This window comes from Amia ocellicauda, chromosome 1, assembly GCF_036373705.1.
Source record: "Amia ocellicauda isolate fAmiCal2 chromosome 1, fAmiCal2.hap1, whole genome shotgun sequence".
NCBI classification, from domain to species: domain Eukaryota; kingdom Metazoa; phylum Chordata; class Actinopteri; order Amiiformes; family Amiidae; genus Amia; species Amia ocellicauda.
Window position 1 is genome coordinate 13,323,523 of NC_089850.1, and position 26,638 is coordinate 13,350,160.

A 26,638-nucleotide genomic window follows, 5' to 3' on the forward strand; every position below is an offset into this window, starting at 1 on the left:
TAAAAACACTACTGCTGAAGCCAGATGCTGATCAGGTATATGATATGTATGGGCCACATTTTGAGAGATGCATTCTTTGAGATTACAATGCGCATCTTGAAATATAACATTAAAGTGACAATTCGCCATAAACAAATGTTATTTAACTGATTTAATATGTTTCTTCCACTGTCCAAGACTCTTTTTGAGACTCAATGACGTGGCACTAACCCTTCCCCAAAAACAAGCAATATGTGGACCTCGCAAGTATCCACCCCAGTGCGAACACATCCTGCTACTTGTGCAATGGTTAAATGAAATAAAAACTCCAGCTACGAATCATTAGAGAATAGTCATTTTAAGGCCCTGTCAAAAAATAAAGTGTTCTGGTGATACGTGATGCCAAGTTGACTGGATCCAGACAGCATTTTGTTTGCCAAAGCTGAATACTGACTTCCCCTGCAAGAGACCACTGGGAATAGCTCAGATTATAATGAATTCAGCAGACACATCCAGTTTTCATCATTAATACGTATATTGAGGCCTATTGCAGACCAAATCCGACTGTTATTGGGAAGATTTTGACAGAAGGAAGCCACTGAAAACAATCCATTTTGTTCTTCAGGGTTGGGTCTTGCCAGTTCTTCAGTGTCATATAATTAATATTTTGTAATCTTTCACTTTGTGTTGCGTGATGATGAATGATTTTGAGAAGCAACAATGCATACCTTCACACACACAGACTCTGAAAAAGGTTTTGAGAAACAAAAGTTTGGCTGAACAGTTATTTTGCAAAAAAAACTTTTGATGGCTTATTGCTGTTGGGTTTGAATTTGTGTGTGTGTGTGTGGAGGAGGAGGGGGGTTTCTATGGTTGAAATGTATATATATGAATGAACTTCACAGCTGCATATTCTCTTGTTACTTTAGTTTTTGTACACTAGCAAGTGACCTAATACCTGGCTATTACTGTGCATTGATATATGATTTAATTAATTTATTTGACGGATAACCAAAATACAAATCAACATAGAAGGAGCAGTGATGCAGTTTTATAAGAGACAGTAAATAAAAGATTTCTCCCAAATCTCTCCCAAAAGTGAAAAAGAAGGATTGAATTTAAAATATATAATTTACGTAACTTAATCTGTTCAATACAGTCAAACGGCCCAGCTGTCTTATGTAACAGTGGCTAGCAGGAAAATGCACAGAAAACAAACTATACACTTGGAAACCAGCCATGTAACTGACAATATTAACCGATGTACGTTTTCAATCCTTAGCAATAAAAAACACAGTTAAACACTTTAATATTCTATGCATTTATTAAGTCATCCATTTTCTAAGATGCAGGGTCTGTTTTTATTTCAGTTGTGTCATCATTGGAACTACATGCAAAAGCAATTCAGTGAACTCAGCTACTTTCTTATCCGCTTTGTATGAAAGCATCTATTCACTTCCATGTGAACTGTATAAAAAAAAGAAATTTACTTTGGGGGAAAAAAAAGATTTTATACTTTACTTAAAAAATAAAGAAATATTAACGTTAAGCATGTGTTTAATTTTATAGATCAGTAACTAAGCTGTGTCTGATTTCAGTACGATTCTTTCCAAACACCAAGCCAAAAATAATCAATCAAAAATAATATTCTTCATAAGTACCATTTTCATTTTGGCTAAATGCACTCACAGAGGGAGCAATGCTAACGCTCACACCTATTGCAGTTCGACAGCACCGCAAGGCTTTGAGATTTTTTTTTTAAACAAACACCTTTAATCACAGACTGTGAAAAACTAAAGGAAACTAAATCTCAAAAATGTATCAACTTATTATCTCCCCCATGCATTACAGCTCTGAAGACAAAATGTTGAAGACCATTTATTTTCTTAAAGTAAAGACTATCAGGATTTTGAAAGATATATAAAGTGTGTCTGTGTAACTGTCTAATTCTGTTTAATTTCTTTCCATAGTTTTTTTTTTTTAGTAAAATCCTTCTCACTCTATTTCAATGTGTGACTTTGCCATAAACTGTGGTTCTTATGAAGTGCATGTCAGACAAGTTAGACTTATACCTATTAAAAATTAAAGCAATCTTAAGGTTTCTGTTAAAGCAACAACTTCCACATGGGAACAACAAACTGATTAAAAATACATTATCTACAAAAGAACACAGTATACTCCAAATGCAACTTTCAGATGAAAGCTTCAGTTTTCCAACTACAGGTCACTGTTGCACCTTTGCAAACAGGTGGATTCTCCGAAGTTTTGCCATTTGATCAACCATGTAAGTTTGAATCATTTCACTGGAGTCAAACATCTTGTAAATATAACCTGCAGGAAGGTGTTTGCTCAATTTGCCAGATAAAAGGTGCTTGAGGAGCCATGGGTTCTCTTTGGTTGCTGTGCACCAAATTTCAGAATCGGTGACAAGTTAAAGCACAGGAAAAGACCTTTTGGCCCATTTCTCCTGTCTGATTGTGATGGATTTTATTTCCACATTTCTGCTTTTTCTCTGTATTTTCCTTTTGGCCCCTCCTTCAGGAAACACACAGCTTTGAAGTGCTGCTCAGGTAACATGTTCCATATGCTCTTCTGGGAAAGTTCCCTTCTAACTGATTTTCTCACCATTAAAAAAAAAAAAAAAACATATTTGGAATACAAATGGTCTACAATTACTTGAGCCATTTGATCGCTCTATCCGGTAAAAGCACACTGAGATTCCATTCTCCCCGCCAGTGAGATCCATGCCGACCTGGGAGAACATAAGACAAACACAACTTCCTCCAAAACCATGTGTCATGCCTTATAATTTGTGGAGTTCAAAATCAGCCAGGCTTTAAATGCCAAAGTGAAGACGGCTCTTACACGTCCCAGGGTTGCAGGTGGACATCAAATACCATCTACAATCAATCTAGATCAGAATCCCGACTACAGCCCACTCAGTTCCAGCTGGGCCGAGGTCATGACACTGCCGGCACTCAGATATCTGGCCTCGGTGACGATATAAGCCACCCAGAGGGAAAACAGTCTCCTCCACCACTGGGGGCTACTACCTTAACACCATAGGCAGAGACTCGAACCAGCGGGAGCCACACATGTTCCACATATTTAACGCACATGGGCTTTAGCCTTGCGTAACTCCCTTCGCTCCATTTCATTTTTTTTTTCCTTTCTTTCCTAATTACACACAATCTCCTCTATCTCGCATTCGGGTTTGGTGCTTGATACACTTTACTTGGATTCCGTAGACATTTTCAATTTCCGTTGTTTTTGGTACCTGAAATGTGCTGAAATGAAACCACTATAGTCTTTGTACAGTCAAAGGTTCCCATCGGAACAGGACAAGATAACAAATCTCTAATTTTTTCTTTTCTTTTTTCCACTTCATGTTATCCTACTAGAGGCATGCTAAACTGTCTTTGATCAGATTCCCCACAGTGCTCACAGTGATCTCAACCTCCTCAGAAGTTTCTCACCCACTGTTCTCCCATATTGCAACTGTGTACAAACTAGACAGTTATGTCCATCACTCTCTCTTTGCGCAGTTGAATGAATGAAATAAAGCTAAACTATCCCTTGCCCTCCCTACAGAAGCTCTTACATATTTCCCTCAACGTGGGAGTGAGTTGATTAACTGAATCAGCCAATTTGAAAGACTGAGAAATGTCCCTGGAAGCTACACAAGCAGTGCACAGTTTCAGTGTCCCAGGGAAATATCTATTATTGTTCGACTCAAGCGAGTGGCTGGAAAATGTCAAGCTCTTCTTTTATGTCAGTGAATGTGCACTATTCAGCGCGACAAGCAAAGAGGCAGCAGTGAACTTCCTTGCAAGGACACAACTCCCTTGTTTTGTGTTGTGTGGGAGAAAGGGTCTGAGACTTGATTGCGTAAGCCTTCTGTAATTTAGTGCAAACACAGATGTAAGCAAATGTCAGTGCTAATTATCTCTGTCTTGCTTGGCGTAGGAGGGACAAACATTTCTGATGCTTCATTCCTGTTGCTGTGGCAGAAAGAGAAGGGTTCACTATAGGTAGATATCAAGCTGGGTTAGCCACACATAGGTGATGCTTTGGGTTTGACAGAACCTTTTATTTACCAGGCAGACGAATACTTGAAGGTGTCTTTTCACAATTATGATTATATATTTATGTATACAAAAAAAAATAGCTGAAGCATATACTTGATATAGACACTTTTGTTTAAAAAGGAGACACTCTGCCAGTTTTTTGACAGTGAAGTGTTTCATGTATTTCCCCCAGAGGATGAACACAGAGGTCAGTGGCTGCGGAAACAAGAATCAGCCCTTACTTACGCAGTGTTTGGCAGAAATGCCCAGCTAGCTGCCAATGCATCCAATTCAGGGCGCGCACCAAAGCATTTATTTTGTTATGCAGACCAACAACAGCTGCCATCTGAGCTGGCACCCCCTCATTTTATTTTGCTTAGTCCACTGGTGAGACCTAAACCAAGTCCCACGTCCTATGCTTCAATGGCATTCCCCAAGTGTTGCATTGACAATTTCCCTCCATATTGACAGAGCAATCCTCAGTTCTTCAACAAACACACTCTGAAAGCACAAAACTAAACAGCAACGACAAAATATGCACACACCAAAAACACCAACCACTACAAGAACTCCAAAACCTCTGACACATGGAGCTAGTACATCAGTTGCAGCCCAACCAGCATGGGGCAGAACTGACTTGTTCATAAGCTCAGCCACATGTAGTTTCTTGGGAGGGTCATCAACCTTCAAAACCATGTTACACTGCAAATCTGTTGGTCCACTTTATGGCACATTTCCAACAACCTACATCTTATACACTGCTCTTGTCAACAGCAAGAGCAGCGCAGACGATAAAGGGGCCAGCTCCCCTCAGCACCCAACCGGTAGGGCTACTGTTCTTTTCTATGGGGACTGATATCACAGTGTAATTGTGTTACACTAGACTTCCTCCATTCCTTCCGATTCTAACTTGACCTCTCAAATTATACACCACATAGACATCTGACCAGTCCAACAGGGGTTCCCCTGTGATCAAAGGAGCTCAAATGGCTTCAGCTGCTCTGGGTAAATATGATACCATAGGTCATGCACCGTTAATTATGCTGACAAACTATAATGGATTTCTATCAGATGTGCACTTAATCATTTTAACAACTGCATCTCAGTGGTAGCTGTGTGGCGTGCAGAGAGACAAGAAACAGCCCAGCCAAGACCACTCTCTACCCACTCTTTACCCAGGGGACAGTTCAAGCTAACAGTTAAAACAGCAGCAACTTAAACAGATGTCTCCTCTCCGGCTGCTTTTAATTCCTGTCTGTCTACCAATCAGCCCTTTCAAACTGGGATTGGAAGAGTATTTCAAAGACAGATGTCTTTCCCTTCAGCTGAAGCAGTTGCAGACTTTTGTTGTTGTTGCAGTTATTGCTCATCAATATGTTACACTTAGATAAAACATTATTCAGAGGTATAGAGCATATGTCTATATATACTAGATTGAGAGATACATAGATAGATAGATAGATAGATAGATAGATAGATAGATAGATAGATAGATAGATAGATAGATAGAAATAACTTTTCACAGATCTGTAAGTGATTTCAGTACCTTCCAGTGTAGTTCCTTGTCCATTGAGGGGGTCCCCGAGTCCTGAGGCGTAGCGGGCGCTCACAGACAGCTCATACTCCGTGTCTGGCTGCAGGTTCTTCAGCAACGCGGTGGTGACATCACCCTTGACAGAGATCTCTTTTTTCTCTCCCCCAGCGGCTGGCCTGTATGCCACCCGGTACTGCAAGACTTGCCCTGGGGCAGCCTCCCAGGACAGCCTCATGCTCGAGACGGTGTTGTCATAAACCTGCAGGTCTCTTGGGGATCCCCTGGCTAAAATTAAAAATAAAGAAATTAATTATCAACAATAAACATGCTTAAAGGTCTTTCATATTTGGGGCTTCATGGAAGAACTTCTAATAGAATGCTTACAAAAACATCTTGTTAATTCTCTTTTTTCTTATTTCTTATTTCCCCCAACAGGCACTTTATGAGGAGGAATACAACTGTTAATTGTGAGCCGTGGAAGGAGGGCCACCTTCTATGCAAGGCTACTGTAGTGCAGGCAAAGCAAGGGAAATGGCAACACTGTCTCGCACTGAAACTCCTTGTTCGTTTAGAGAGCAACCAGCTGCACGACCAAAAGCATCTTTTTAAAGCAGCTGGTATGTGTCGACGCAGACATCTGTGTATCTAAATAAGACTCTCGAGGACACAGGCAGCATGATTATTTGGTTTCCTTAGTGTATGTAAACAACAATTCCTTTTTTTTTCCAGCTAAAAACATCCTCTTTTTTTTCTTTTAAAACAGTCATCCTGTGTCTAGCCAACACATCCTCATCCAGACATTCCCACATACGGTTTGACAAAAGCGAAACCATTCCGTTTTTTCTGAAGCGGGGCAACAAATATTGAGAGATTCTGGATATCGTGTCTAAGGCTAGAAAATATAACTCGAAAAGACACATATTTAATATATATCAACATAATGAAACCCCTGGGGCCACAGCTGGAGTTTTACCTTCTTTAGTCATTCCGTCAATCTGCATCTCATTTCCAACCCCTGAGGGATATTCTGCAGACACGGATACATGATATGTGGTCAGGGGAAGGAGGTCATGGAGCACGATAGAGGTCTCGGTTCCGCTGGTGGCCGTCTCCTTCCTCTCTCCCTCTCCACTGGTGGGAATGTAGGAGAGGCGATACCTTACAACTGGACCAGGTGCTGCTTCCCACGTCACTTTGAAACTGTCCGTCGTCTCCTCAGACACCCGGAGATTACGAGGAGTTCCTTGTTCTGCAATGACAGATTAAAGGCCAAGAGTTTACAAACTCTGAAGAACGAGGAGTCTGAGATTTTTCTGTGATCACATTATGGTACATTTTGAACAGCATGCATTGCTCCTCCAAGTAAAATACATTAAAATATGAATTGCTTGCAAGAACCAACAACAGTACAGACCCCTAATGTGAGCAAACATGGACGTAACCACAAACAATGCAGTGACACCACGACTCAGATGAAGTGCACTGATGTCTGCCAGTGCCTGAGGTTGTTGCAGGGTCTTGAAGGGAAGGGTGTAACAGAGCTAATGGTACTTTATTGATGAACCTGTTGGGTTTAGGCCACACCCTGATGGAAGTGTCAAGTGTCAGCCTTTTGGTATGGCAGCTCTATTGCACACAGTACAAACAAATAACCCTTTTGTTACATTTTTACGACCATTATAGTACTTCTTAGCTGCTGTGACAATGTGACCCACCTTCTAGAGTGGTCTCCTCTCCTTTCAAGGGAAAGCTGTCTCCCCTCTCATATTGGGAGTAAACCTCAACTTCATACTTGGTCAAAGGGGTGAGATGAGGCAAGATCGTGGACGTGGTGTCTGCGGGGACGGCAATGGAGACGTAATCTCCACCAGCCACTGGCCTGAACCTGACAAGGAAGGACATAACATTCGGTGCGTCGGAAGACCAGCTGGCATGGAAACTTCTGGATGTCACGTCAGAGAACTGGAGGTCCCTTGGAGGGCTTAAAGCTTTAAAAAAAAAATAAAGGACAAACATCAGGACCAACGCAGATGTATCGAGACAGATTTACCAAATTCAAATTTGAATAGTTAAATAAATACAAGAATGCTAAGAATATGGAATAAAATATCAACACTGAGATCAGAGTTAAGATTCCTGTGGGTCACAAAGGCAAATTGTTTTCTTTGTGAAAATGGCATACCAACATTGATGACTCGAAGATGCGCATGTTGGATTATTTTACTTTCAAAAGACACATTTGCAACATTTAACTTGATGATTCAAAATAGTTTAACATGTTTTGAGCAAAGTAAAAGTGAACTAAATTTGGGAGCTAATATTTTGACCAATTAAAGCTGTTACGTGCAAAAAGATTGCAATAAATTACTAAGATACTAGTGTATGGCCCATATATTAACTTAATGGACTGTTGGAATCTTACTCTGAATCAATGAAAAATGTGGTCAAAGTAGCCACTGAGGTCTTGTTGCTATAGTATTTAAAAACAGTTAATGACAACAAATTATGTAACCGGTCCAGCAGGAGTTTAGGCATGCGGTTGTTTTCCTTACAAAGACATGGGTTTTAAAGACATTTTACATAGTGACTGCTTTCCTTGTTTGACTACTTGGCAGAACATTACGATTAGAAAATAAATGTTTTCAGTGCTTGAAAAGCCAATGTATGATTAATTGCAACATGTGTGTTTATGCTATCTGTATATTTATCCGTGTATGTGTGGCTTGATCAAGCTAAATGTTCTAATGTTTTATGTGTTATTTTGACTTTTCAAGCTCCAGAGCTTCCTGATATCCAATTCCACTTCCCCGCAACTTATGACTCATTTAGCTTTATAGTAAAATATAATATTTATATACAGAGATGCTCACATTACAGAACGCCGTTTTTCCGAGTTCAATAATGACAAAAGTTTAGATTTTTTTTTTGTCACTGTCTTACTATTTACAGGGAACCTATAAAGTTGCTTTTGTTGTTTTGTTGCTTATAACATCTACTACACTATTGGAATCAAATATACACACTAATTAAAAACAAACTGCATTGGAGATTTTGCTGCCGCAGGATGAAACATACATGTTGTGACTTTACCTCTTGAAGTGTTTCCCCTGGTCAGATTAAAATGCTTATTGGGAAAATCCATAAACAGTCTCTGGGAGGTTTTGATAACGCAATGAATATAGTGGCACTTATCACCCCATCAATAATGTCCAAATATGAAGTCTTGGCACGAACACATATTTATTTGCACACTTCTGTAAACAGTTTGGTACTTATGCTTAGCATTTAAGATTTACAGACATGCCACACAAGCATGCCCAGTGCATCTGACATTTTTATGACAGTACTTACTTCTCATCAGAATCATCTTGAGTTCCTGCTCAATTCTCAAGCAGATAGACTGGGTGAGCTCCTTGGATATCCTTTCAAAAGCGTCAAAGTCCTCCACGGTGTACACATGAGTGTCTGCAGGGGGATTAGCGATGGCCTCCAGCTCTGATCGAACGGCATCTTTGACACCCACTGCAAATATCTCTACGTCAGTGCTGCGTAGCCTAGTGGCGGGGTCTTTGAAGGCGTCCGACGATTTGCCGTCAGTGATGAGGATCATGACTCTAGGCACGTTGGGCCGGGCTCCTTTGCTGGGAATGAATATCTTCTCTCTCACGTAGGTCATGGCTTTGCCTGTGTTTGTCGAGCCTCCTCTGTACGGGAAGGTCCGAACTGCTTTGACCACAGCGGACATGTCATGGTGGGTGTTCAGAGCAAATTCGGTGTAGGGATCTCTGCTGTATTGGACAAGACTGATCTGTACTTTGTTGGGTCCGATGTCAAAGGAGTTCACTAAGACTTCCAGGAAAGCTCTCACTTTGGCAAAATTTGCTAATCCTATGCTGTACGAGCCATCGACCAAGAGAACAACATCTGCTTGAACATCCACTCCAAGAGAACACTCTACAAAAAATAATACAATGTCACTATACAAGTGTGCTGCTGGGGTCATGATTTCAGATCCTTTCTTTCCTTTGCTTAGCTTTCATGTTATAGCATATGACAGGTACCGTCGATGTACAATCCAGCAGGTTTTATCGGTCACTATTAATTATCCATTAACAAAGACTAATGTTACATTTTCCATAGTTAAGAAAGTATTTTTTCAGTTAAAACAGGATTGGACAGACAGTGTTAAAAGGCCAAAAAAATTGCTAAAGTAATTTGCTAGTCACAAATTATAAAACCTGCTGGACCACCCAACTTATTGCATGTATATTACTGTACCCAGAACTTGTTCATGGCCACTTTGCTGATTAAATATTATAGGAATATAATAAATGTTATTCTGGACTGAGTGGTGCTTGTATATACTGTACAAGTGGAATGTATGAAATGTCAGCCAAGTACTTTATGAGCCAAGGTGATACAGTTTCTGAGTTAATCAGTCGGATCTATAATTGAGGGGCAGTGGAACTAAAGTACAGACTCCAACCTTATAAACTAACTAACTAAGACTCCACTGACTGGGTTGGTAAATAAATGAATATACAGAACCCTGTCCATTGACTTTCTATGGGTTTGTAGAGTCTTATAGGTACATTTCAAATACACAAATAGTTTCTCATGCAAGACATGGCCAAAACAAGGGGACTCTTACCCAGTGACACTTTCACAGGCTGAGTTTTCTCCATGGCCATCACAGGCTCACTGGGAGTCAAACCCCTCAGAGCAAACAAGTTAATCTGGTACTCGGTTTCGGGAGAAAGGTTCTTCACAGTCATGGTAGTCACCAAGGGCCCCATGTACAGCTCCTGCCGGTCACTTCCAGATATCATAGGAATGAGCTGCAGCTTGTACCCAGTTATTTGGCCGGGGGATGGATCCCAAGTTACCCGCATAGATTTGGCTGACATTTCTGTGACCTGTAAATTGGAGGCTGGTTCAATAACTGTGGAAACAAACAAATATAGAAAAGGATAAATGTCCAAACTACTAAGGAAAATATTGATATTTCTTAATCATTTAATTATGGCAGTACTTCTAAATGCATAAAGTTGTAGTATATATTCATTTTATTTTACTTAAGGCAGTACATTAGTTTAAACACAAATGTTGATTTATAAATGTTTAATTACCATGCTATTAACATTGAATTATCACTGACCAAGGGTTTATATATGAGAATAGCTGACAATTAAATTTCTGATTAATTATCTGTTATCATATTATAGATTTGTTTCCCCACAAAGGGTTCTGTAACCTAATTATTCTCTTCACTACCTACAGACTCTGTTCTTGAGATAAACCGGACATAACAGTTTCAGTGAGGACTTACTTTCTTCTCCACTCACAAGTTCATTGAGCTGCTCATCGACACCTGCACACACTTGGGTAATGATCTCACGCTGTACATTTTTAATCAAATCAAAGTTAGCCACGTTGTAGACATGCTTGTTATAGGGACTAGAGGCCATTTGTCTCAGCTCCTCAACATCTGCTCCCTTGATCCCTGTAACACATTAAGAACATAGAAAGCATATAAGACTTACAGTACAAGTATTGTTAAGTATTGTTATTGTTAATGTTAACACAGTAGTTCCTGCTGTCTGCCAAAACAGATCAATCTGGGAAGCCTAGCTTTAAGAATTCAACAGCTATAAAACTATAACCCTTCAATTCTACAGAGTACATTGTAAGTTAAATCATTATATATTCTCTGAGAACTGTCAAATGTAAAAAGTGAAAAGAGCAATTTGTTTAGAGAACTCAATATTAAGAAATAATGTGTTTTATTTTCCCTTTTCCTCCTAAGGCTGTACTTACAGTAATTTAATTTCACCTTTACATAAACAAATAGGTTAGAGAGACTGTTACTGCCAATAATTTTAAATGCACTTTTTGTTTCTGGTTTTGATGGAAAGTATTATAATATTCTGGGCAGCAGCAATGAAAATAAACATTTAACATGCAAATTATCATTATATTACATCAAATGAACTCGATCTTACACACTACAACTAGATTTGCTGGATCATTTCCGTAATCACATCCTTTTTAAGAGACTGTTGTCAGAGCTTTCCTCTTATCTAATGCCACAGTAATTTAGCCAAGTAACAGCATTACATCTGTAAAATTTGCTATTAAACTCCATAATCACAAACCTAGAACGAAAATCTCGACTCCGATGTTTCGGAGCTTTCTTGCATACTCCTCCACGGGATCCTGTGATTTTCCATCTGTGATGACCATTGCAATCTTGGGAAATCCTTTCCTGGCCCCAGCCGGCTCAGTAAATGTGTTTTTCAATAAGTAGTTCATTGCATCACCTATATAGAACACAATAGATACACAATTCAGTGTTTTGTTTTGGTGTCACTTCACATTAAGGGAATGTCTTGTTAACCATCAGGTCAAAAGCATGTCAATGTATGTTGGTAATCATACTTAACAGATAGTTATGCATTCATTATGGGAGTATAGCAGTCTGGTACCTGACATATAATTTACATATGCATTTTTAAGCGTCTTGTTAATAGTTAATAAATGCATATAATTGCCCCTTAAAATGAATCATAAAACTTTGTAGTACCTTACATTGTGCATCTATATGAAAAATCTATCAAACATGTAACATTAAAGGTTTCGTATTTTCAATCCAAATTCACTGCAAACTTTACAAAGATCTTCTGTCTTAATATTAATAGTAGAGCAGATTCCATTTCTTTAAACTGTGCTGAAAATTATTTTATTATTCCATTATTAATATATATATATATATATATATATATATATATATACACTTTAAACCTGAAAAACCCTGCTGTTCGAGTTGCAATGCATTGCAAATGTCACACATTTTGGAAAGTCTGTTCTGCTTTGTCACAGCATCTGGCCAGACCTTTCAAACGACTGGCTGCACTATTCAGTGAGCAGCTTTAAACAGTAAACAGCAAGCATAGAAACTAAGGATATCAGTGGTCTATGAACAAGATCCTAGAGAGGAACATTGGGTTTGTCATACTCTGTACATCATATGATAGAATATTCCTAATGCACTTTCAACTGCAAGGATAACCAAAATTTGCACAAATTTGAGCTTCAGCTATGCAACTCAGAAAAGACTAAAACTTAATCTGGAACTTGTTCATGTACAATATCTGCTGAATTCATATGAATACTACTGTCACTAAATCAAAGCTCCCCCTACATGCACCTTTAATAAATATTTTGCATGCAGTTTCATTTAAAATTGAAAATGAACGTCTAAAATTCTCTTGCATTAGTCTTTATGTCATGTAAGCTTGTCTGAATCGTTTCCTGCAGGAATAACTGGGGAGCGCCCACAAACTATTTCAGTCAACTGGTGAGTCAGACTTCAAATTGTCACATCAATTTGGTTGTGAGATCAAAAGATGTTTCATAGAATAACATCAAAATGAAATCTCTCCTAAATTCCTATCATAATAAACACTATGTATAAGAATGTACACTTAGTGATTTAATAATGCCAGCTTAGTCATTATTAAAAACATAATAATCCTACCTGTCATGGTGTTTCCACCCTTGTAAGGCAAGGTGTTGATGGCCCGGAGCAGTTCGCCTCTTTTAAAATACTGATTTAGGTTGAACTCGGTCCTTGTGTCTGTACTGTACTGCACGATTCCAACTCTTGTCTTATCCTCTCCGATGTCAAACGCAGATGCCAGGTCAGCAATAAAGCTTCGAATGTGTTTGAAATTTTCCCTTCCAACACTCCAGGATCCATCCACCAGAAACACTAAATCTGCAATGGCACTCACTGAACATTCTGGAGAAAGAAGGGGGGACGAAAGAAGCAAAATTGGTCAAGTAAACTTTTACAAAGTTGGTGGATGACTTTTCTTTTGCATACCGGTAGCTTGAGAGCAATGAACCGATCACCTGACTGGATAACTAGTGGAATTATGTCTATATCTTGAGTTTCTAGATTAGAAAAAGTCGATTGAGATACATGTAAATGTGTATTTTCATATGAAAATGTTCTAGAAAAGTAATGAAAAATGTTGCTGTGGATTTTTTTTGTTATTACCATACCATTGGACACAAAGTCACAAAACTGTTTCAATCTCCAATTCATCACAAAACCTTTCAGTGCTGTCATAATGCTTTATGTCTGCTAGCCCTTCTGGATTTCAAGCCGTGTATCCCTCGCATTCTTTGGAACATTCTAAATGATTCAATAGCGATAATTGAGATGATTCATGTATTACTGTCTTAAAACTTTAATCCTGCGGGTCCTGTTTTAAATTTGAGGTAATTCAATTGCCTTTAGAGCTGCAAACCACATACATCATGATTCCGTGCAGGAATTTACCTCTGTACCAGCACTCTTTGAAAAGTCTGTGTGAGGGCTAATTGTTGTGAGGCTTAAACTGACAACTATTGCATCACTTTTCTATCTGATCACTGCCTAACAATATTAGTGCTTTTCCAATCGCACTAGTGTTTCAAGAGAAGGTTAATCGAGGACAAGCCTTTCTTGTCTGTAAACACAAGTGAGTGTACCCACTTTATATGAGGAATTAGACCAGCCAACCACAACAGACTCTTCAATGGCATACCAGGATTTCTTCAGTTACACAATAAATAAGTGGTCTGCAATGTAAATCAGTTTAGCTTCTGATTTCTATAGAATGTTCTTTTTATCTTAGCAAAGTTCCTTTTTCACAAAATGGACCACTACGTCGATGGAGAAAACCCTTCACCAAATGCAAATGTTTTTAAATGGAAAGCAAACTACTTACTGACTACTTCTCTTTGCGGTTTCCCCTGGGGGCCACTTGGTTCTGCTCCACCTGGCTGAACTGAAGTAAAGTGTCACAGTTAGCGCAAGGTACACTTTAGATACAAACACAATGCAGAAGGAGTATGCCCCATAGGGATGATATTTTCCATTTTCCAATTTGCAAGCATAGTATTGGCACAGGAAACCCAGGGAAGAATGAGCAACTCAGACAGCTACTGCTCCCAAAGTCCTGTTGACAGCAGCTATAAAAAAATATTTTACTACAATATATGGCTAAATGCTTGCAGCAGTCCACAAGTGGAGGCTTGGCTTTAAATTAGAATATATGAGTGCTTACATACCAATAACTACCAAAGAGATTAACCCATGAAGTCCTAATAAAATATACTTCAAATGATACATTTTAAATAGGATCATATAAAATATAGAATATAAGTGAGCATGTGACCAAAAGTAACTTTTCAAGAATACAGTAATATCCCCAAAATGGATCTATCAAGCTTGCATAGACAATTCTTCTACATACAAATAAGAAAATGGCAGCAGTTTAGATTAAGCTTTATACAGTAAATTAAAATGAATTATTACAGAAATCAAATTTTTTGTATACCATGTTTGGATGTTTGTGATTACATAATTGAAGCAAACTAAGGGCCGAATTAAATCAAAACTTTGACCCACCCGCTAATAGCAAACTACAAAACTGTACTCAGTTGCGACTTCATTTGTAGTAAGATGCCACTTTCTTCAAATCATAAATGTAACCGCTATGATGTACAGGTTTGTAGTTTCCTATTAGCGGGTGGGTGGAAGTTTTGATTTAATCCGGCCCCAAACCTAGAATTATAATAGTATGATATAATTCTCTCTCTCTAATCTCTTAATCATATCCGAAAGCAGTATTTGACATCAAAACCTTGTTGTGAATAAAAATGGTATTGTTCAAGCCAAAGTGAAAATGATATCATTAAATGTTTTTTCAGAGGTGTCCATGGCGATCATTTTTAGAAATATTAGCCATGAAAAGGTTGTCCAGCTGCCCAGTTATGTCACAAAAAATACTCCTCAACATTTCCCTATGCTGTGTATGACATACATTAATATGATCAAAGACCAAAAACCCTGTGCAAGGATTTTATTATTATTTCTCTGTCAGTTACAGTCAAGTATGCTGTCTCCTCTGCTTGCTTCATGATTTATATGTAGGACACTATACAGCTACAAATACAAAAAGATCCTTATTGTTTTATTGTTTATAATATTATTGTTTAAATATTGCAATTTACTTACTTGTGAGCTGACCAATGATAGGAATGCTTTCCTCAGATCCATAATATGAATATATGGTTACTTCATAGTCTAAACCCGGACTTAAATCTGTTATTGAGGTCTCTGTTGTAGTGTAGGGGAGATTTAGCTCCTTGACAATTATGCCTACAATAAAGAGGTACAGACCATAGCATTATTAGATGCACAGTAGTTATTGACAGTTGTAGAAGACAGACTTAGGGAATTCCATTCCTGGACATTTCAAATTACTTTACTACTTTTATACTCATTTTCTAGGTTGAAACTGCAAGATGTGACTTAAAGGGTGTGGAAATTGTACTGCTACTCCCTAGAAGTCAATGGCCTGGCAGTCCGATGTTTACCAAACCTCTGTCTCAAATCTTTCTCTAGGCTAAATCCGTGTTCAAGAAACTCTAAAAATATATTATTGTTAAATAAACTTAGTTTCATTAAGTGTTAAATACTACAAAATGAAGCAGGATTATCATTGTCTCAACTGAAAGGAATTAATACTTTAGAGTACATCTGTATATATTTATAAAGACAAATGAGGCACTCCGAAGATCCTGGAGAGGATAAATCTAGGGTCTTGGCAACAGCAAACTATAATCTATAAGATACGATTGTAACTGTTGCACTGAAAATTACATACCTCCTTTTGGGGCCACTTCGATTCTGTACCCTTGTACTGCAGAAGATGGTCGCTTCCATGACATTTGTACTGTTTTTTCATTAAGAATTTTAAATGTCAAATCTGAAGGGGGTTCAACTGCAAGCGAGAAAGAAATCAGTGTTAATTCCAATAGGCCTGAAGTCTACAAATGTTTTAAAATGATACATATAAGCAAAGCTGTGATTTTTTGGCATAAATTTGTTCCAACAATAAATCCTTTGTTATCCTAAATTCATTGTTGGAGAAAGAAATGGAACCAACACCACGATGACAAAGATAACACAACATAACAGATATGAAAAGCCATTTTGGAGCAAAATGACATCCGCTTGAATTGCTCAGACCATGTACCCATAGCCAGCAAATCAAGCACAGGAATTCAAAGAAACACAATGACTTCACACAACAATTTCCACAGGTGCAGACATCAAATAGACCATCTCGTACATGCTGAGTGCAATCAGTACAAAGCATGCTTCACCAGCCTCCACAGTGTGGCTAACAAATGATGGAACAGAATAAAAACAAACAACAAAAAACAACACATTCCTCAGATACTGATTATACAATGGAGTCAGATAGTAAGATTATTATTAGGTGAGATTAACCAATTTATACCATGTGTTATATATACTGTGTATATACACATATAAAAACAATGTTCTCTGTGTATTTTAAAATGTAGCACATATCAACAAGACACATCCATTGCAAACCTTTTAAAAGAATACACAATACGTCACACTTGACTCTTGTGTACTTTCTTTTCAGTCTTAAGTGCTCACAGATTGAATGAAGTGATGGAAAACGATTTACACAATCAAAATGAAGAGGGACACAGTTGAGTACAGAGAGATCTTTCCAGTTGAAACAACAAAAAGACGCGCTGTTTATGTTGAACTAGGTTCACAGACTCATGCACATGTACATGAAAAGTTGTTGGGAACAACTTAACGCACTGGACAAAAGCCTCCATGTACAAGAAGGACCACACATATGAACATATTTTAAAATGATATTCTTTTTAGAGTCCTCATGCTCAACATGCTTTCTATTCCACTTTCTCCTCCCAGTAGCCTAAGCGTGAGGTTTTGCAAATTAAGTGAATTATGCTATTAGGAGAGGGATGTTAGCTACTACATCTCTGGTGTTCATTTTTTTAAACTGACAATTGTTACAAGTGAACAGAGTTACTAGAACTTTAGATGGTTAGGTGTGAAAGCTCAACACACACAAATTGCTTGTTAAGTTATAAATAGGGATGCTGGCACTTTTTGTAAGGAATATGTTCTCATATTAATAAGAAACGTAATTGGTAGGCCATTAATTATTGATTGTTTTAATATAAAAAATGACAAGTCAATCAAGTCAGTCAAGAGCCTTCTTACATTGCCTTTGACAACGAATGCATGAACAAAAACAGCAATTTTAATGATCGTCAAAGGCCAAAGCTCCTTGAAGTGATCAGAATTTTGCATTCGTCTTAAGTTCTACTGTGTGAAAATTGAAAAGGAGTCCTCTTAAATGCTGAACAATATGGGCACTTCTTATACACATTCTGTACCAGTCCATGAAATGAAAATGTAGTGAAACACATGCAAATGCTCGACTTAAACATATCAATGAGATGCAGCGAAAGGAGGTCTGCATGAATTAAGCTTAAAGGGTGATACTTACATGCAAGACTGTAGCAGTGTGTGGGGGGGGCGGGGGGGATGCAAGAATATCATTCTAAAATACTGTTGAGAAGCCACAGCTCAGGACAAATTTAATGCACAGGCAGACACAAATGACCTGAGCAAAGCTTTATTCGTACATGGAAAAGGAGGATCACCAACCTTGCAGATACATTCAAGGGACGTGGCCGAGTCCTGGGCTGCTGCTGGGGAGGTCAGCATGCAGCCCAGCCTGTTCCCTTCCTGTCTCCAAATGAGCCGATTCCAACCAAACTCACACACTGACCGCAGGGGAAGTCTTGAAATCTTCAAATGACTTCGGCAAATTGCTTACCCGTTCAAAAATGGAGGTCTGCGTTCATTCAATAACGCTATCTGCGGCGCTCGCGATCTCAATTCACAACCCTGAGACTGTTTTTCATTATATTTTCAGCTTCTGGGCTTGTCGACTTATTTGTTTGCTATTTTTGGATTAATCTAAAGTGTAATTAAGAGATACCCTGCTCCCGTAGGCTCTTTGTCAGGGCTCTCAGAGGCACAGAGACAAACCTAGTCCAAAGTTTTTGGCTTCCACATTGATCTGCAGTTTAATTCTGTCAAATACTATATACTTTGTCATGTTCTTTCATGCCACAGTGACCAAAAGACATTTCCCTTTTTCCCTTAGAGGAGTCTGTTTTGTTTCTCAAACCCCATCCTAGCCTAACAAACAGTTTTTTGGCCAATATCTTCCCCAGTGAGAAGGAAAGACCCAAGTCTTGCAGACAAGCAGAAGAGATGCCAAGGTATTTCCACGCCATGTGCTAACATTAAACATTACTTCATATTAAGTTTCCTTATGGACCGCAAACTCAGCAATTCATTTTAATAAGGCTTATAGGAGCCTAAAAGGACTCTTTGTCTCTGTGCCTCTTGAAAATTGATTTCTCATGCCTGTTTAATTTTTTCCACCCCTTAGAAAATAGATAAGGACAATTAGCAGTTTAAAAGGAGAGAAGGACAACTATCCATTCTGTCTGACGTTTATGTCATAGTCAGTTGTATACCTCTGAGGCATATATTCACAAAACTGTTTTAAAGAAGACATATCTGGTTTTCACAGTACTGGAAACTGTATTAAATAACCATCCAGTGGAGAGATATTTCCTTATGGAACACTTGGTATAATGTATAAAACAGACCTTAAAACCACACTTTGTATGATTTCATAGTTAACCACTGGGTAACTTTTTTTATATATATATAAAAAGACCTCTAAAAGTGAAAATAATGCTTGCTTGATTCCAGTATAAATATTGAAAGAAAGTAAAATTTCCTGAGGTGCTCAGATTTCTTAATTATATACACACTCCTGAAGTTTTACTTTATGATCTTATCAAAGCTATAATTTGTCTTGTTACTCATGCGTGCATTATTAAAACCAATGTCTTATGAGAACAGCAGTGTACTGGATTTTGCTTTTTGTGGACTTCAATTGAACTGAATATTTGAATGCATTCCTAAATATCTTGATCGGTGCTATATGAGCCTTAAGGTTTTTATTTGAAACCTTGTAGTCTGAGAAACAAAAACTACTTAAATATGCTGTACCATATATATTTAAGTTAGGGAGGCTTTTTTAAATAAAGAAAAGTAAAGAAAACTGCGTGTGCCTCCTCCAATTATTTAATCTAATTTATAGATTTGCTATCTACAAAATTATATATATATATATATATATATATATATATATATATATATATATATATATATATATATATATATAAATTCACCTTAAACAGTTCCATAATGTTTATTTGATTTGAGTAACACATTTTGTATCACTTTGTTTAGTGCAGTTTAAATGGCATGCTCCCCTGAGGAAAAAAATGGAAGTTGAAACATTGGGAAGCTGACAGTTAAAACTACAAAGAAAAACTGTTTCTGCTGTTGCTGTTGTTCAAAATAAACCCCATCACCATATCAAGCCTTAAGACATTTATCCATTGCATTGTACTCATTGTGTCTCATTGTGTAATTTACCACATATTTATAAACAAAATTAGAGTTATGCAATAAGAGAAACAGATTGAGGAAAAGAGGGACAGCTTTCTCAATTAGTTGCATGGCCCTGGTCTTCTTAATTCACATCAGGTCACCCTCTCAATATAGCTCCCAAATGTTCCCCTCTTCTTCATATGGTTTATGCTCCTGGCAAAGGCAGACATGGAGGCTCTTTCTTATGTAATAACTGGTTGTGTGCTGTGGAGTAACACTCACGGGAGACAGTTCATTTAACACGTTTCGAGACGTTTCCACCCGTCCGAGATGGGAGACTTCAGAGGCATGATGGCGCTGCGGCGGACAGTCCCATGTCTAACCTCCCGACTCGCCTGCCAGTCGCTCGGTAAGCTGGGCCCTGCCGTCCCACCGCTGCACCCCGTCCCACCCCATCCCACTGCTGCACCCCGTCCCACCGCTGCACCCCGTCCCACCCCATCCCACTGCTGCACCCCGTCCCACCGCTGCACCCCGTCCCACTGCTGCACCCCGTCCCACCGCTGCACCCCGTCCCACCCCATCCCACTGCTGCACCCCGTCCCACCGCTGCACCCCGTCCCACCCCATCCCACTGCTGCACCCCGTCCCACTGCTGCACCCCGTCCCACCGCTGCACCCCGACCCACCCCATCCCACTGCTGCACCCCGTCCCACTGCTGCACCCCGTCCCACCGCTGCACCCCGACCCACCCCGTCCCACCGCTGCACCCCGTCCCACCCCGTCCCACCCCGTCCCACCGCTGCACCCCGTCCCACCGTCCCACCCCGTCCCACCGCTGCACCCCGTCCCACCGCTGCACCCTGTCCCACCCCGTCCCACCGCTGCACCCCATCCCTGCACCCCGTCCCACCGCCTCCCAGCGGCTCCTCCAGCCTCCGCTCCATCGAGCCACACTGACACCCTGAAGAGCGGTGGTTTGTTTGTTTTTTTGTTGTTTTTTTCTTCTGTTTTTTAAGGGTGTATACATGTAAAACGGTTTAGATAACTAATCAGATCATGGAGTGCTTTCACTTTGCTTTCTTGTATTTGGAAAGCCCAATTGAATCTTCCCTGTAGAAACCCACTCATGAGAGGATGACCGACCCTGACGTCATTACAACATATTTCCACTTGGACTCACCATGCACCTGCTGAGATTAAGGACTAGTTAACTTTGTCTTCATAAATTCCCATTTCTTCGAGACACACAGTACACAGACAAGTCAACATTTTAAAGAAAAAAAGTATAGGCTACCTATTGATTTGAAATGTATATATATATATATATATATATATATATATATATATATATATATATATATATAACGACCATAACAATACAACTCCTATGCAATAATGTATTATTATTATTATTATTATTATTATTATTATTATTATTATTATTATATTTTCTGGGTGTTATAGCTACTGTTTACTATATATTTAATCTTACTGTTTAGTACTTTACCAAATATAGACATTTGATGTATTATATGGCAGTGTTACAAACTGGTTATTGATCATGTTCAAATAATGTTTAAAATAATGCAGTTATTTTGTAGCTAAACAGACAATTGCAAGTAGAGCAGCTGCATTTCAACATTAATAAAACTGGTTTATTTTTTATTTAATTTTTTTGTTTTGTTTTTTCTAGACGAATCTTATTTTATTAGATTTTTAAGTTTTGTTTTGTACCAAGATAAAGGTAAGAAGATTATTTTGTCCTGGTGAAATTGACCAAAGCAAAATCACATTTTATGAGTAACTTATGATCAAAAAATACATGTACACAGGAGGGGGGGGGGTGTACCATGTAAAAGATAGGTCACTCAGACAGATGTGGAAGTAGAAGAAGAAGCTGGTTACCTTGAGCATCGACTGAGGAAACCAACACTGCCAGCAAGGCAGCTGCTGCCAACGCCAGCCTGATCTTCATTCTGAGCTCTTTGTTTCTGAATCAGGAGCACATGAATGGATCTGCAATGAGGAGACATCAGCATTAGACCCCAAACACCAAGAGTACATTGGCTTTACTCATCTTTCATAAAAGGAGGAGTAAATAGATGGTCTGCATGACATAGGAAAAAACTAAAATAATAAGTAATTCAGTTACCTGTAGCTAAGGTTAATTTGGTGTTTTCGATTGGCAGGTAATGTATTTAAGAGAAAACGAGAAAACACCAGCCGTTTAAAATATAAGGCTGGAATACATAAAAACGTTTAATCTATTAGCTAACTACTATGTTCAAGTTGGGGGGGAAGCATCTGAGCATATATATATATATATATATATATATATATATATATATACATCAACATTTCCATAGGAGCTGGGTCAATAATGTGGCCCCTAGTCTACAATGCGTCTCCTGTCCAATGTATTGTTCATCTAAAATAATAATAATAATGGTAAATTAGCCTCAACCAACGAATTGCATGAAGTCTATTAACTTAATGGTTTAATTTACATTAAATTAATAAAGGTAGTGCTAATAAATATTGACAAAGACATGCGCAACCGTGACTGTGAGTTGGGAAAGGGTCTTTATTTATTAATCTTTATTAATTCCAGAATGTAATTTAACTACGGGTCCATAAAAACGTATATAAATAAATTGTAATCCGTTTTTTGTCGGATTTTTCTCCATATCTCTAAATCATGGATTTTTTTTTCAATGCTTGTATGTGGAAGTATTGTCTTCCAATTTCAAATATAAAACAAATTTACTTTTTTCAGCGTGGCTTTTGGGCTTTATCGGTTCCTACTGCACACTGCAGATGCTTTATGCTTTATATCAAATAAAATAAAAGTCCCGTTCTTGGTTAAAGTGCGCCTCCTAGAGTCATCATGGGATGAACAAGCCTCAAAGTTATTTCTCAAACCTTTGGACCATGCACTCTCAAAAAAATTATGAATCATAAAACAAAACTATATGTTTTCAATATAATTATTGAATCAGGTTAAACTGTGTATACAAACTGCATTGTATATATACATGTATTTAAAAAGTATTGTAGGTTTCGGATTCCTATGTAAAACATATACTATATGTATGAAAGGTGCCCGAGGTCAAACACGTCATATTTCTTTCAGTAGACTATTGCATTAACATCACTCTGGAAACAAAACCACCAAGAGTCTATAACAAAGAAACAATATAGCCTATAGCTATAACGAGTTAAACGTCCATACTTTGCTTTTTCAATTATGTTCTATAGTTGATTTTTAGTTTCCATCATTTGTACGCAATGAACACAAATAAGGTTAAACTTTAAAATGAAAGCACAAAGATTGATGACAGAATATTTGTATATATTTTGTGTGCCTAAGGCTGAAAAGGGGAAAAGGTGCAATTAGCTTTGATCTGATTCAACGCCATACTATTAATCATATAGGATTATTATTAATAATAATAATTATTATTATTATTATTAATATTATTAATAATAATAATAATATAAAAAATAATATTAATCATCATCATCATCATCATCATCATCATAAATCGAGATAAACATTAAAAGCTCCTAAGGGATATTAATATTTCAGTTTCAAAAATAAGTTCCATCCATTCTAGCTATTGCAAGAATCTTACAGAGAAAAATGAAAAAAATGGTAGAACCGGGATTCAATGCTTAAATATCCCTCCAGCTCAAATTCAAGAAGTACTCCTGAAAGAGATACTTCTGCAGAGATACTTTTTTTAAAGAACCATTTCAGTTCCATCCATTCAAGTTCTTGCAAGAATCTTAAAGAGAAAAATTAAGAAAAAAAGAGAAAAAATTGGTAGCCTTAACTAATTCAATACTACATTCTCACTCCAGTTCCAGTTCAAGAAGTGCATCTGAAAGTACAGTGGCAGAGAGATATTTAAGGAAAATTAATCAAAAGTTTTTGCAAACCTGGAGAAGTTGGAAAAATATAGAGATCTAGTTCAAATGTCCAGAAGTGCCGTCTCTGGAGATGCCCCTTGATGCAAAACTGCGCCCGGGTGTCTGGAGAGGTGGTGGACTCGGTCGTGGCTCCGCTGCCGTGGAGCTCCTGGTCCAGATGTCCCAGTAAGGAAGGCTGTTTCCAAGTGGGAAGACTCTCTCCCCCATCTGCTACTTAATAGGGGGCTGTTCCCAAATCTCATTTTACTATCGTAAGCTCTTACGAAACCCAGCAAGCGTGGAACCCTGCCATGACTTGATGTCTGCACTCTCCCAAAAGTGGGGATATACTTTTGGAAACTTGTGCATACTTTTCTGAATTCCTTTGGCATGATGGTCATCCCAGTGTTTGGTGCCACAGGTCTTCTACAAATGCTCGGATGATAGCATCTGCGTCTGGAAACCCAGAAGAGAGCTTGTTTTTTGTCTCTGGCAACCATGAAGGCGATTTTTGAAACATGGGACAATGGAAAATCTTAAACAACACAATGCTATTTCTTTCAAGAACACAATTTAAGAGGCAGTGGTCACATCCTTTCAATTGAATGTGTTTGCTAAGTCAATGAAGAGGTATTTAATGGCATATTTATTTTGTGATTGAGGTGTTTTACGCAATTAAAGCCCAACATCTGTTGATTCAATTCTTCCAACTGTCTGATCTCACATTTGTACTTCATTACAAATTCCAACCTGGGCAACTGACCATCTACTTAAAATAAATAAACACTTTGAATGAAAAGTAAAATCGTAGAATATATTTTCAGCGTTATTCGTAACTACACAGAATAGTGATCTTTATCCATGCGATTAAAACATAATATTAAAATGGCAAATTAAATACAGATGGGCAGCACAGGAATGTGAAAATGTGTTCTTAATGGCCTGATTACAAAGTTTCATCTTCTATCCCTTTCATGTGTTTAAACTAGTCATGGTGATGGAATCTATATGAATCAAATCAGTAAGTAAAAACGGATGTTAACACACCTTCTGGGAAAGTCGGAAACACTGAAGTACAAGTAAACATTTTTTATATAGCCAAACTCCCAAAACTAATAGTGGTATAATGTAAATTATGGTTGACATCTGAATAAAAAGTTGTATATAGCAATCTGTATCTGTAAAACAATATTTGCAAGACACATTTTCAACTTTGCTTGGATGCAACATAAATGGATTAATGTCATATGATATGAAAGTCATATTGACTTGGGAATCATTTTTCTTCTCTAATTTTGTCAAAGCAAGTTGGATAGCGCATTTTGAAAGGCTATTACAATCCTTGCTGGCCCCTGTACAACACTTTATTTCAGTTTTTCTCTACTTTTCCACACAAAAGGGAAGCAAGTGCACATCAATCCAATGCCTTAAAAATCTACCTCGTGTATCTATGTTGGAAGCGCTTATTCTTATATTTGTAATTAGGCTATACATCTAAATCTGGTAATATGTATGTATGGTAGCTTGAAGGAAACAATTAATGTCTGAAAATATAAATACAAGTCTACTGTAGAGTTGTATTTCGTTCATTTCTTCTGCGATTTCCTAGCAAACACCTCCCTCTAGTGGTGAAAAGGCATTCTGCTTAGGTGAGGTTGAGGCACTTAAAATTTGGGTGGATTGAGATCTTTCTTCAAACTGAACACCCTGCTGAGAATTATCCATGCCACTTGTCTTTGAGAACTGAAATACCGTAGCACAGCGATTGTCCTGCTGACTACAGGAATGGCCTCCAGAGCTGCTGCCAGATAATGTAATGTTCATTTCTCTACTATAAGCCGCCTCCAACGTCGTTTTAGAGAATTTGTCAGTATGTCCAACCAGCCTCACGACCGCAGGCCACGTGTTTCCAGGCCAGCCCAGGACTCCACATCCGGCTTCTTCACCTGTGGGATGGTCTGAGACCAGCCACCCGGACAGCTGATGAAACTGTGGGTTTGCACAACTGAAGACTTTGAGCACAAACTGTCAGAAAGTGTCTCAGGGAAGCTCATCTGTGGCTCATCATCCACCTGACTGCAGCTCTGGTGGACATCCCTGCAGTCAGCAGCCAATCTCACGCTCCCTCACAACCTGAGACTTGAAATCCATGGATTAGGGCCAGATTAATGTATTTTAATTGACTGAGTTCCTTGTTCCCTTCCCCTTTCCCTTAGCTCTTAACTTTGACTTAACATCTTGTCTGCACTTTTCCATTCTAGGATGTAAGACCTCATATGTTGTTTACTGTATATCTCATATACACTTGTGTAAATTGTGAATTTGTAAAATGTATTATGCCTTGAATTGCTCTGTATTATTGCACTGCTCCCCAGGACCAGGAGTAGCATTGCCATACACATACTTCTAATTATAAGCTTTAAAAAGTTAAGAAGATATATCTCCATATTCCTGAGTAAGTCTATTTTACAGATAGATGTGCCTACATTTCAGTTTTCATATACAGTTGTTATGGATAGCTTAATTGGACCAGTTATTTGCTTGTTATGACAGTAGAACTTCTTTTTCAGGTCTCTACTTGTTGACCATTAAAACTAGCAGTAAAGCCTGTAGACGAAGGCTCCCTAGGACCAGGGTTGCATCATGAATGTGATCTTGCTCCTCAGGAACACCAGTGCCATTCATACAGTAGGATGGGATGTAACTGACACAAAGACACTATTGACCTGCGGCAAGCAATAGCATCT

The 26,638-nt window shown here is 38.3% G+C and overlaps 1 protein-coding gene across 3 annotated transcripts in view; it reads right to left on the bottom strand.

The window, feature by feature from the left end:
* col12a1b (collagen, type XII, alpha 1b) overlaps positions 1 to 24,184 on the bottom strand; it is a 75,286-nt gene extending 51,102 nt beyond the window's left edge. For 2 of the 3 annotated variants that reach the window (XM_066723046.1, XM_066722964.1), the window contains exons 1-13: positions 23,922 to 24,183; positions 21,885 to 21,995; positions 16,302 to 16,418; positions 15,650 to 15,793; positions 14,358 to 14,417; positions 13,118 to 13,381; positions 11,736 to 11,900; positions 10,910 to 11,083; positions 10,232 to 10,522; positions 8,932 to 9,534; positions 7,296 to 7,568; positions 6,554 to 6,829; positions 5,593 to 5,865 (exon numbers count right to left, since the gene is read on the bottom strand). In XM_066723046.1, the coding sequence (XP_066579143.1) occupies positions 5,593 to 5,865; positions 6,554 to 6,829; positions 7,296 to 7,568; positions 8,932 to 9,534; positions 10,232 to 10,522; positions 10,910 to 11,083; positions 11,736 to 11,900; positions 13,118 to 13,381; positions 14,358 to 14,417; positions 15,650 to 15,793; positions 16,302 to 16,418; positions 21,885 to 21,954 (2,710 nt within the window). In that variant the 5' untranslated portion in view covers positions 21,955 to 21,995; positions 23,922 to 24,183. Of the gene's footprint in view, positions 1 to 5,592; positions 5,866 to 6,553; positions 6,830 to 7,295; positions 7,569 to 8,931; positions 9,535 to 10,231; positions 10,523 to 10,909; positions 11,084 to 11,735; positions 11,901 to 13,117; positions 13,382 to 14,357; positions 14,418 to 15,649; positions 15,794 to 16,301; positions 16,419 to 21,884; positions 21,996 to 23,921 lie in introns of all 3 variants that reach the window. The other variant, XM_066723119.1, reaches the window with a different exon arrangement.
* Positions 24,185 to 26,638: the final 2,454 nt, after the last annotated feature.